The sequence below is a fragment of the Pimephales promelas genome, chromosome 18, assembly GCF_988280905.1.
Source record: "Pimephales promelas chromosome 18, fPimPro1.hap1.1, whole genome shotgun sequence".
Taxonomy (NCBI): Eukaryota; Metazoa; Chordata; class Actinopteri; order Cypriniformes; family Leuciscidae; genus Pimephales; species Pimephales promelas.
In genome coordinates, this window is record NC_142786.1 from 31,445,813 (window position 1) to 31,459,600 (window position 13,788).

Consider the following 13,788-nt stretch of genomic DNA (forward strand, 5'->3'; position numbering starts at 1 on the left):
TTTGGTGCTAATATGTACATTTTAGGTGCTAATATGTAAATTTTTGGTGATAATATGTAAATCTTTGGTGCTAATATGTAAATTTCCGGTGCTAATATGTACATTTCAGGTACTAAAATGTACATTTTAAGTGTTGATATGTTCATTTTAGGTACAAAAGTGTACCTTTTGAAAAGGTACAACCCCAGTGACAGCTTTTGTACCTTTTTCTGAGAGTGCAGGCACTGTGGTGTCACTAAGTTCTGGAGTTTAAACGTAAGATGTTTTCATAAAAGCGCCAAAGGCACATTTCAGCTGGTGCGTGTTTGACTCTATGTGCGTTTACTTTTAAACCCCGAGGGTTGTCGGCATGTGATGTTAATCTGTGACGTCAGTTTGTAACGTGTACAGTACATTCTTTCTCCGCTGGGACTCTACAACCGCATATTTCACATGTGCGTGGAACTTGACCTCACTATGGTAGCAACTAGCAATTATTTGTGAGACGACAAGAGGAGGCCGAGGGAGGTATACAGGAACAGTGATACCCCTAGAGTTATCTTTCTATCGGCTCAAGTATCGGAATGCAGTGTTCCCTTCGTAAATAATGAAGAGGCGCTCTCTACTTTTCTTTGTTAGAAAGTTCTAGAACAGCCCCTCTCTTTTGGTCCCTTTCATTTTCTGAACATAGTATTTGTTTGAAGAGCATAAAACATAGGCTATCTCAAGATGATGACTGAATTTATTTTAGGTTAACTATCTCTTGTGAAAAAGAAGTTCCTCTTTATAACTGATTAGACACATATTAATTTTGAAAAGAATATATTTAAGTGTGCACTGCATGTGTTAATTGGTCAGATTTAGATTAAACATGATTAATTTTTCCGACCCACCTACTTAAGTACAACTTTAATGTAATTTCATATGCTGAATAGTGACAAGCATTTTTATTTACTTTCATGGAATTTCTATTGAAACTTGTATGTTGTGTATTTGTAATGAAGTTACATTTTAGTACATGAAAAAATAAAATATTACTCTGAATGTAATATCGAATAACACACTGCAGTTAAAATAAGCAAGCATATTTAAGATGTATATTAAAGTAATACTTTTAATTTGACATTATTACAAAGTAATTACTTAAGTGTACTTAAAATAGTACTGTAATTACTCCTTTAAGTACACTTAAATTGCCTTTTCTTTAATTAATAGGCTATTATAAGTACAGTCACACTTTATTTTAAGGTGTCCTTGTTGCAGTGTAATTATACATTTAAGTATTAAGTAATATTAATTATATGGTTAGGATTAGAGTTTGGTTTAGGGTTAGATCCATGTAATTATGCATCATTTGTAGTTGCATGTAACATGTAACAAGGACACGGTAGCTATAGTTTTGTGCATATATAGCCATAGTCTATTGGTCCCACTTTATATTAAATGGCTTTAAGTACTACTACATTTTTATTTTATATTATATTATTATATTATATTATTATATTTTATTTAAATTAATAGTTTATTATACATACATGTTTTTAAATTGCACTTAAAAATACAAGCGTGTAACAGCTGTAATTAATTTATGTATAACCTTACTCGTATAACATCAGAAGTGTTTTACAAAACAACACGAACACAATAAGCTAATTGTATTTATTTTTCGATGTAAATATAGTACTTAAAGCCACATATAAAGTGAGAACAATACTTTGAACTTCTTTTTCACAAGAATCTGACCTTTCTCTTGCCTCCAACTATGAGTTAGACTATGAAATGAGCCTTGTTTCATTTCTTAGTATTACTATATATCATCACGGTCTTATTATAAACAGACTTGGGACTGCATAACAGCATGCTTTGTTTGCACATGACTAGCTTCGGTGGGTTACAATCAGACCCTAGCCTGTCAAAACCTGATCCCCTCAACACTCCTAGTGAGATTATCCTGGTTCAAGCTCTCCCTCTGTTTGTCAGATTCCACATGTTCACTATTGTTTTGAAGGGTCAGCGTACCGTATACGCTCTCCAAAATAGAGCCCTCCTTGTCGACACAGCACAACCTTTTTCTTTCTTTAGTTCATCTATGATGGAAGCTTATTAAAGAGCAGAGGAGAAAGTCAAAAGTCACAGGCTGGCAATGTGTGCCGTCTCAACATAATTCAAATAAAGTAAGAGAGATGGCTCATTTCCCCAGAGCGCATCGAGGCAGACCGGATTGTAATTAGAATCATTAAATGTCGCCTCCCTCAATGATTCACTTGATTTTGTAAGTCTTCCTGCTCCTGATCAATGAAGCATTTGTGCTGTTGCCAAAGAAAGCACGCTGGTGAAGGTGGAAATGTGGAAAGGCAGATTTAATCAACATAAACTATATGTATTTTGATGTTATATGTCAACTTATCCCAATCTTCATCAATTGAATTAACTGCATTATGACTTTATGATGTCCTTTACCTTGTGTGATGTAACGTGCAAGTGACCTGTTTGCAATTTGACCTGCAGCCATTCCAGTAACTGCATGCAAACGTGATGAAGGCCGGCTGTGTTTCAACCCCTCTGACAATAGCATCAGTTCCTTCACTAACCCTACTTAAATCCATAATCCCATTCACATGACCGCATAGATGAAGAACTGTTGTATAACCTCTAGATCACAGTGTCATAACCATTACACTGCATAGTGCTTTACGTTAGACATGACAGCATGACGTAAGTGCATCTTCGAATGACAGTGGCAGATCATTATGTCAAGATTACCTAAGAAGAGAGCTGGGATTTCCGTGGGGGGATGTGATGCAATGATAATGTTGGCATTACATTTTATTAATCAGGCCAGTCCAATTTATTGGATTTCTGAGAACTGCTGACGCATGTGGGCATGGGCTATTTTAATGTTAGGTCATTCTTTACATCGTGCACAGAGCTAAACCAGACACAAAGTATTAATCTGAACGGTCACAGATTCTTAAGAGACATGCTCATCTCGTAAAGGAAGTTTTCATCATGTCAGGATCACAGAATACGTCAACAGATATATACAAAAAATATATTTTTATTAATTGTAAATAATTGTTTTTACAGTTTTTTCCAATTGCTAACACACAATTTTGCAAACTAGTCTGGTTTTCACAAAACCACACACCCAAACTGCAAAATACCTCATATATCCTGCAAAATGAAGCACTGCAACCAAAACTATACATAGCATTATCAAACTTTTGCATGAACTGGCACACACTTCATTCATATAACCAGATTTTTGCCTAATCAACTACACACTGTTGGGCATAATGAAAAGCACTCATATCTTTAGTATGCTTTGCCATAATACTAAAATATGTATCAGATTGTTCAGACACACACATGCTGTTGAAACTTCATTTTACAGTAATGTATTTTTTCACTACAGTAAACAAGTCAGTGCAACGTGTGCACAGCAGAAATATTTACATGGGACTGAAAAAAAAATTACTTACAAAAAACAGTAAACTGAAAAAGAAACTTCCAGAAAATATATTACAGTAAAAAAAAGTGGCAAGGAAAATATACATTTTTTTTAATAGTTTTTATAGTGCTGCTTACATCCTGATTGAAGTGTTAACAATTAACCATTGAGGTGTTTGGCCAGATGGCACATGTAATTGGCCAATTAGCTCATGTAGTGTCATTTTGAATGGTAGTGTTTAGAAATGGCAAACATGTGACTTTGTCAGATTCTTATGCAGAGAACTGTGTTCAGTGCATTTAAAAAGGGGCATTTTGAAATGCACAATGTGTGTAAAGCAGAAAATGTGTTTAGACTTTTGGAAACTTGAAGAAGTTTTGCTCTCTGTGTGTCCATTTAAATAATTGTGCTGTGCATGTCATTTTAGTGCGTTAGCAATTGGAAAAAACTGTAAAGTTATAATAAATTATAGTACACAGTAAAAATGTTATTTTATCAATAAGAAAATGCTAGAAAATTTTATTCTATACTATACTTTATTCTTCGTTTGTGCATAGTACTGTAGTTGTAGTGTCCTTTTTTGAGATATTATTATATTTTTGAGTTGTTTCGTTTTGTATGATCTGTTTTAATTTTAATTTTAGTTAAAGTGTTAGTAATTTTGTTGTGTTTTTTATTCGTTTTTTATGTCTAAATAGTTTTTGTTTTAGTCTTAGTTTTAGTTTAGTACATCAAGTTAAACTAAATTCTAATGATAGACGTTGTCTTAAATAGCTGAAATAAAATAAGCTTTCTATTTTATTTTATTTCACTTAATGTTTGTTTTATTTGATTTGATTTTTGTTGAATAATAACCCTGGCTGTTTAAAGGTATTTCATGGATGTTATTTGTCTAATATAATAGTAGACAACGAGCACTGCGATAACGATGACGTACATTTCTCATATGAAACATGAAACTTGAATTAATACATTAATATCAAATCCTGAGCTCTTTTTAAGTTAACAAAAATTCTGAGAGCTACTTAATCTAAATAGGAAATTGTTAATGACGGTAGATTTTCAGAAAGACATTTCATATAAAATATAAAAAAAGGGGTACACTTTGTTTCGATGGCCCACTTTAGACACTAAAAGTAACTTTGCAATTATGTCAAATGAACTAACTCTCATTAGTAGAGTTACTCTCATTGCCTGTACTCTCAACGCAGGAGGAATTACAGCGTTAACCGCGCAGGACGGACGTTGGTGCCGGCTCATGACAAGGTTCGGCTCAGGGTCTGTGGTGGGCTCTGGCTTGAAGTTCATGGGGGGCCTCTGGGTTTTAGATTGGGATTGGTGTTTTCCATCGCTGCAATGTTACAGCATAGCTCAAACACCCAAACACAATTAAACTCCCTTGAGGGCCATCCTCAGATGTTAAGACCGACGTAATAAAATGTGCATAGCCAAACCTAATAAACATTTAAAAAAAAAAAAGTATCTCAAGTGACACTGAAGAATGTAGACTTAACCTTTCTCATGTAATGAAGGCTAGCACATGCCTCTCACAAGGATTTACAATAATCCTTCACTCCTAATCTGGAATGAATGGCGAGCCTTTCTTAGAACTCAACAATATCCAGAGCAGAAAGATGATTGCACCTAAAACATGTGCAGACAACTATGCTACAAATGCAAATTATAGTATACTCAAGGGTGTGACTACACTCTTAGAAGAAATGGTTCTATTTAGAACCAGAAATGGTTCCATCCCCCGCTTCATATATGGAACTTCTAAAGAACCATTTTTTTGGTAAAAGGTTATATTGGCCAAGTTTCTATATAGAACCCAGAGGAACCCTTATTTTAAGAGTGTATAGAACCTTTTAGGGGTTCCAAATACGTAGCGCTGATAGAACCTTTTAAGGTTCTATATAGAACCTTTTCTTCTAAGAGTGTAGCCCCAGAAGTTCTTTCAGTGGTCCCTATACAGCTATTTAATTGGTTTAATATGAGAAATGTTTTAACACCCCATTCACAGTGCATGGAGTATGAGCGATGCAACAACTTTTAAGATTATACGGCTGCACTGCAAGTTCATTAATTACTAATTTATTATGCATATATAATCTAAAAGGCCACTAGTAATTAAAATTATTAAATGCCATGTGCTCTATTTTATCCTAATATTAGTCATTAAAGCAGAATAAATTGGACTTATTAGTTCCAGAAAAGAATAATCGTTATAATCTCATTGTTTTATGTCAAGCAGCCATAGATTGTTGTTTAATTAACATCTGTATGGCGTCTGAGGACATCACATAATAGATCTCTCAACTGTGTGTTGTTAACTTAGATTATTCTCAAAGGGAACGGCTTATCTTTAAAGTGTGAGGCTATTTTTGCCACAAGTTTGCAGCTCTAGATCAGGTGAGATCGGGATCAGTGTGAGGTCAGGGCAGAGCTGTAATGCCATTTTTAGTTTGCTAAATCAACTTCATAACACACATTTAAGTCAAATTGAATTGACCATTTAAAAGTGAATGAGTTGTTGGTGTTAGCCGTCCGTGTGCTAAAAAGGGTAACGTGATTTAAGTGCCTGTCCATAAGTCCAATCAATCCTGTCTATAAGTCCCAAGTACAGAGACGGTCAACGGCTATTTAAAGAGCGCCTTAGACGGTGTTCATGCAGGTTTAAAATGTCATGTTGCTTTGTCTCTCTTCTCCTCATCATGAATAAGCATGAGTGAGCAATCCTCAGCTCATATGCCACTGAATGATCAGAACTAATTATCACACTGGACGATTATGCACAGCATTTTACATGTTATTCGTGAGTTCACAGTTCAAGTATTAAAAGACAATTGGATTTTCTGAGAAAAATCTTGGTAAAACGCAAGAGCATTATACTAATTGTGGGTTGTGGGTGGTTACTAGGTTTTTATGGTCCCTAGATATGGTTTGGGTCACAAAAAGAAGTGAGTACACCCCTCACATTTCAGCAAACATTTTAGTATATCTTGTCAAGGGACAGTGGAAAACCTCTGTATGACCCTGGCCACTGTATCTCAGGTTCAGGGTGTTACCAATCTTCTTATAGCCTATCTATTAGTATTCTAGTACAATGGGGAACTGAAAGTAGCTGAACTTGTTTGAACTTTGATATACAACAAAAACAGTACTGACTCTCTTGGGCTTACAAAAAAAAACCCTGCTGGCTTGTCATCAGCCCCAATTCACGGATTATTGCGAATGTTAACAGTCTGAAAATATGAATACAATTTAAATCAGTTACAATAATAAATAAATAAAAAGAGCTGTTTGCTCTTTGTAAGACCATGATGTAACAAACGTCGTCACTGTATGTTTTACAATCCCAGGACATTGCTGACCTCTTTATTTTCATTACTTAGGGCTTTCAAACCAACTCCCACCTAAGTATTAGTTGTGTAACATGTCATTTGCTGTATAGATGCCTCATTAATACTGTGGCTGACTGAAGAGTTTGCTGTTACTTTTCTAGGTGACCAGATATCATACACTGTAAAAAATAAGCTAAGCAATAAAATTGTGGCAACAGATTACAAGCAATATTATTAATTAAATTAAAAAAAAAAATAGAATTGAGTAATAATTAATCAAATTAATTCCTTAAAAGTTAACCCGTAATGAGTAAAAGTTAACCAGACAAATGATTGTAAAAAAATATATATATTTATATTATGTTAAAACATATTGGCATATCAGCCAAACAAAACTTAAAGTCAATAACACTAAAACAAACATTGATCACCATAATGATGACTTATAATTATGGTTTTCTCCTTTAGTGATTCGGCTTGTTAACATCAGTCTTCAATATTGGCAATGTAAAATAAACAGTCCTTCATTCATCTGTTATTCAGATATTTTTGTTTATTTTTTTGTGTGTAAATTTTACTAATTTTAAAGGGTTAACTTTTAAGGAATTATTCAGATTAATTATTACTCAATTCTAATTTGTTCAATTTAATCACAATTTTATTGATTAGATAAAGCATATTCATTGCAGTGTTGATAAGGAGGAGCTCAAATATAATCATAATTATAATAATACGATTTTCAACGACAACAATTAGTTATTTAGTTAGTTTAGATTTGTCAAGAGATGGAAAAATGTTCCAGTCACACATGGAATTATCCCATTGAGCTACATTTAAGTGACTGCCATTGTTTGATAAAAAACATATCTATATAAAGGCTAGATATGTCGTCCACGCTGCTGGCCAATGGAGGTCGACGTCTGCACCTGGCGGCCATCTTGTCACAGGCAGCTCGCTCACTCGTAACATAATGTTATATGTACTATGTAAATAACCATAACTTGCTCAATTTTCTACCGATTTTCAAAATGTTTGTTTTGTTATAAACGTCAGAGATGTAGTTATGACACAGCATACTTATGAATAATAAGTGTATAAATAAATAATCATCCAGATAATTATAGCCACGTTAATAAACCAAACCGTTTGTTAATCCGTCAAGATTTCAACGAGATAAGGGTATTTGTGTGTTCGTCCTGACCACTCATCTTACATCAGCTTGCCTGTGACAAGATGGCCGCCGGTGATGACGATAGAAACTCCGCCTTAAGACATCTAGCCTTTATATAGATATCTATGAATAAAAACTGCCAACACTTTCGGTTCCTTTGCTAAAAGCGTCATGGGGTAATGCTCGTGGCTAAAAAAAAAAAAAAAAAAAAACCCACTATGCGACCTCAAGATGTGAAAACGTCAATAGAAAGTGGAAAATCCACTCGGTTTGACAACCAGCTCATTGTCCTCACTTTAAAATGCCATTTTATAATAGATTTGGTGCTAATACAGTCATCAATAAAATACAGTGATGGACCTTCACACCACTCAAAAACCTGAATAAGAACATTATGAACGATGAACAAAATCCTAATTTAGAGTTGTGTCGTCTCTCGCAACAGTTTGATGAGTGAAAGCTTTAGCTGAAATTGCTTTTGTGTCCTTCCTTTGATTCCAGGCTGAATTGGTTTGCAGAACGTATGAAGACATAAATATTGAGGTGTCCTATAGAAAGGGCTAGGCAATAATGAGGATATAATGGTTTCATTAAACTTCCAGTGTGCCATTAAGCCAGCCGTTTAGAAAGAACAGCCGATGCCATTTGAGGCGCACTCTATTACCCGAAAGGCCATTAACATAAAACTATTCTACAGTGGGAGATGAATGTGCACTGGGCAGGAAATCAGTAATAAAAGTCCGGTTGTCTCTTTAAAAATCTCTTCCAAATTATTTTTTTTTTTATGAAGCTGAATGAAATTGTAATCCTTTGATGTCATAGCTGATTATGCGTCATACAGTGATGTGAATAAGTTTGGACACCCATGCTAAAGTTGCCTAAAAAGAGGAATAAAAAATCATCTTTTGGATATTGATCTTAATGCCTTAATTAGAAAAATGAGGAAAACTCCAACCTTTAAGGACACCAATTTTCTTTGTGAATGAATAATGTATCATAAATAAATAAATGTTTTTCCTTAAAATACAGGGTGCTTAAGTCATTGCCCCCCTATGTTAAATTCCCATAGAGTCAGGCAGATTTTTATTTTTAAAAGCCAGTTATTTCATGGATCCAGGATAATATGCATCCTGATAAAGACCCACATCATCACACACCATAAGATCATCTTTCAATGCAAATCAAACCAGCTATTAGGCTAACTGAAGTAAAACCATGCCAAGGTATGGTGAATGGTGTGTGATGATGTGGGTCTTTATCAGGATGCATATTATCCTGGATCCATGAAATAACTGGCTTTTAAAAATAAAAATCTGCCTGACTCTATGGGAATTTAACATAGGGGTGTCCTGACTTATGCACCCTGTATTTTAAGGAAAAACATTTATTTATTTATGATACATTATTCATTCACAAAGAAAATTGGTGTCCTTAAAGGTTGGAGTTTTCCTAATTTTTCTAATTAAGGCATTAAGATCAATATCCAAAAGATGATTTTTTATTCCTCTTTTTAGGCAACTTTAGCATGGGTGTCCAAACGTATTCACATCACTGTATATTAGCCAGTCTATGTAATAAATGCACCGCCTCTGGCCTATTTACACAAACCATCCTGGCCAGGTGTAGCTGCACATTTGCCTGCCCTGGCAATTTCTAACAGCAAGAAACTAGAAAAACTTGCCAAGTCATTGTTTTTATCCAGGTTTTTTTTTTCATGTAAGATATTCCCTGGGACCTGGGAATTCATTAGAAGTATATGGCACAATTAAACCAGTGTAGAAGATGGTGCAGGTATTACCCTAGTGACTGCTGTAACCTGGAAACTGGTTTCCCTAGGGCGGTACCTGGACACTCGTGAGACGAGCTGCTATCCGACACCTGTCGCTTTGTTTTGTTTGCGAGACTCAAGAACAAGGGAGGCTGGAGATACGTCACCAGTTTTTGGTTTCAGTTATCATTGAACTATGAGAAAGACACGGAGAGCAAAAGGAGAGGCGAAGAGATACAGAGCAAAGAGTGATGAGGCCAATAATTTGCTGATCTTTGAAATTGAAGCGACGAGACCGCCTCTAACAATCCCGCAGCACTAGAGAGATTTAGACACACACCTACACGCATGCAAAATGTTTCAAAATGATGAACTGCTGAGGAGACTGCACTAGAATCAGCTTTTACAAGGATTTCTGTCAAAGCACAATAAAGAAGAAGGATCTACTCTGGACTGTCTGACAGTTAAATGACCATGAAGACTGGGAAGAAATCATTCATAGGTAGGAAGTTTTTCAACTATAAACTGACCAGGATCACCCTAGTTGTAACAAAGTACAGGTAACACTTCACAACAAGGTTTCGTTTGTTAACATGCTAACATGAACTAACAATATACAGTTTTATTGTGTATTTCAATTTTATGTCTAATAACTAACCTTAAAAAGGATAAATAAATACGGTTACAATATTGCTCGTTGTTTGATATTAATCAACGTTAAGTAATGGGACATTATTGTAAAGTGTTACCATTAAACTATGTGAAATGTTGCTCCAATTTTATGAGATTTATTAAGATGAAATTTTATTTTCATTGATCTTTGAGAAAAGTAGATGTACTCTTTCAGAACCAAAACCTTCTCTTTTTTTTGGTTCAAAATGACCATTTATTGAAACTGAGCTGCATCAAACGTATGAATACGTCAACATATTACACTATTTTAGTAAATGGACCATTTATTTATATAAGCTAGGGTCAAAAAGAATAGGTAATGGTCTTTAAAAAAAACTATAATAAAACTTGGTCCCACTTTATATTAGGACGTCTGTGCTAACATTTAAATTCATACATTTGATACAATGCACTTATTATGTATAAATACATATTTATTACGTCTATAATTACACTGTTGTATTGTTGTTACCAACTTCTGAACCTAACCTGTCCCTAACATTACCTGTATCTCACCTCAATAGCAGCAAAACTGATTTGATACAGCATATAAACACAATAAGTATTGTACTAATTCTTTATCTAGGCCTTAAACTGTCCTCGCTGTAACAGTGGAAATGTGATGCTGTGCGCCTAGGCTCATTTGTTTATGCAATTTTTGCAACCCTGTTTCCAAATTTGTGGGACATGTCTAAATAAAGCTCTGTGCGATGCTTATGATCATGCAATAAACATCAATATCACATGGACAATATTTAAGAACTATACGAGTAGCAGGATAACAGTAACAGGGTTGTAAATTTGGCCTAAATTAAGCTGTCACTAAGTAGGGTTATAGTTGAGGACCAAACACTTGTTAATGCATTTACAAATATATATTAGTAATAAAAGAACAACATTTACAGTAACTCGTGAAACAGGGTTGAATAGTTGTTCTTGATAAATGCAGCTAACACCTCAATATTTAAAATAACGATAGATAGATAGATAGATAGATAGATAGATAGATAGATAGATAGATAGATAGATAGATAGATAGATAGATAGATAGATAGATAGATAGATAGATAGATAGATAGATAGATAGATAGATAGATAGATAGATAGATAGATAGATAGATAGAATGAGAAAATGCACTTCTCATCATCTTGTAGAACAGATCTGAATATGTTAGCTCTTAGGTGTCGCAAATTTGCAGTTGAAAAGACAAAAGCTCTGAGGTAAGACACATAAAATTCCCATGTTAAATGAACCGGATGTTGCGGAAGACTTCCATATTGTTATGTATTTCTGAGGGAAACTGAATATGAGGGCAGGGCTTGATTTTCACACACCTCCTCGTCCTCTCCATCTCTCGCTGACAGCAGAGGTGACCGAGGTGTTTGTTAAGGATGTTCTGCCGTCATTAGAAAATAAACACCAGTCAAGTGATGGGACTTTTTAACTTTCACTTTAAGGGTGGCAGAAGTCATTGGATGTATAAATGTTTGATGCCACACTCTTAGAAGAAATGGTTCTATTTAGAACCAGAAATGGTTCCATCCCCCGCTTCATATATGGAACTCCAAAATGGTTCTATATAGAAGCATTTTTTTGGTAAAAGGTTCTATTGGCCAAGTACGGAATATAGAACCCAGAGGAACCCTTATTTTAAGAGTGTATAGAACCTTTTAGGGGTTCCAAATACGTAGCGCTGATAGAACCTTTTAAGGTTCTATAACCTTTTCTTCTAAGAGTGCAGGTTAAATATCATTTTCTCAAATGTGACATTTGCACCACCTTTATAAAAAGGTCAATTGACATTGTGGATATTGTATGAGGTCCTTCTATTTGCCCTCATTTTTCAAGTCTTTCATTTTGCTTTCAATAGGAAGCAATATTACAGATAAAATCATTATCATAGCACATATTGTGTTTGGAAGATCAGCTTTGCCACTCCATCCATTCATTCATTAATCACAGACATAATCCACTTTAGTCTGATTTAGTTGTCTAGGCGTTGATCTCTGTTTGTTTCATCTGTTACCTGGGTCAACAGGATGCTCTGTTTCACTTTTACATTCAACCTACTTCATGAGCCTTCAACACACAACTACACATAGTCTTAATTGTGTATGATTCATCAGCACACTGTCCTCCATTGTTTGATTATTGATTTTTCCTTCACATGTCTTGTTTCATTATGAAACAGAAAATAAGGTCACATTTTAAATGAGGTGTTTTTAATATAATCCTTTTAGAGGAAATACCGCCCTAACTGAGGCATTAATGTCACGAACACTGAAAGATTTCAGCAGACTTTGTCATATTGTTGTTTTGACTATTGTTATAGCAGTGATAAAGAAGATTAGCTTTGGGATATAATGATTTTATGTGGAAAAAAAGCTTAGGCTAATCTATATAAATGTCTATGTAACTATTTCAGGCCATTTTCAATAGATTTTCTCTAACACTTTACAATAAGGTTCAGTTGGTTATGTTATGCATTAGTTAATGAATTACAGGTATCATGAAGTACGCTTGTACATTCATTAATTTAGGTTGATATTAAATTAATTTGAACAAATTAATTAATTTAGCTCTGATTTAGCTCTTTTATTTTACAACTGGAACTGACTGTACAACTAATAATTTCTTTAATTTAAAATTGATATTCAATTAACTTATAGTTAAAATATAAAATAAAAAAATATTTATGAATTAAAATATATTTCATAAAATACATTTATTTATTAAAATATATTTATAAACTTACATTAACTGCTAAATTCTGTCAAATAAAAGTTGAGTGTTTTTAGTTAATAATACATAATGCATTAACTAATGTTACTGAACCTTATTGTAAATAGTTTCCATTTCCTCTTTGCAGCTATTTGATAGGCTATATTAAATTTATGGATCGTCTTAATGCAGGATTCGCCACAAAATGGCAATGAAGTGCTCCACCAAGGATATTCATGTAACTTGTTTTCTTACTCATGTCGTGTCTCCATTGTAATCAGCATAGTTTGCAATATAGTTAACAGTTAAGAACACCCACCTACAGATGCCTTAATACCCATTACACAGCTCCCATTGAGCTACAAACACATTACTGAGAACAATACATAGAAGAGGCATATGATGGATGAGATAGGAGAGAGAAAATGCAAATAGGGGGAATCATGAATCAATTTGGAAAAAAAACCCCCAAAAAAACATGAGTCGGACTAAGCTAGAGAAATCAATCTATCATGAGCAGTGTAAGGAGGTGCAGAAGTCAAGAATAAACTCCCCCATCTCTTCAGATGATTCACTTCCTGCCCACCAGAGTGTGGCAGACGGTATTTGACCGAAAGACTCGGCCTGTTATGCAAATGCTCACTCTCAGTCGACCTGCGTCTCCATGGTAACGTGGCAAGT

At 34.5% G+C, this 13,788-nt stretch overlaps 1 protein-coding gene across 2 annotated transcripts in view; it reads left to right on the forward strand.

Moving 5' to 3' along the window:
- LOC120485289 (serine/threonine-protein kinase Sgk1) overlaps positions 1-13,788 on the forward strand; it is a 33,366-nt gene that overhangs the window by 9,427 nt on the left and 10,151 nt on the right. Inside the window, exon 1 of one of the 2 annotated variants that reach the window (XM_039680974.2) lies at positions 9,912-10,215. The exons of the other annotated variant lie outside the window; for it this stretch is intronic. Coding sequence (XP_039536908.2) covers positions 10,182-10,215 — 34 coding nt within the window. The 5' untranslated portion in view covers positions 9,912-10,181. Of the gene's footprint in view, positions 1-9,911; positions 10,216-13,788 lie in introns of those variants that run through there. 2 annotated transcript variants of the gene reach the window in all.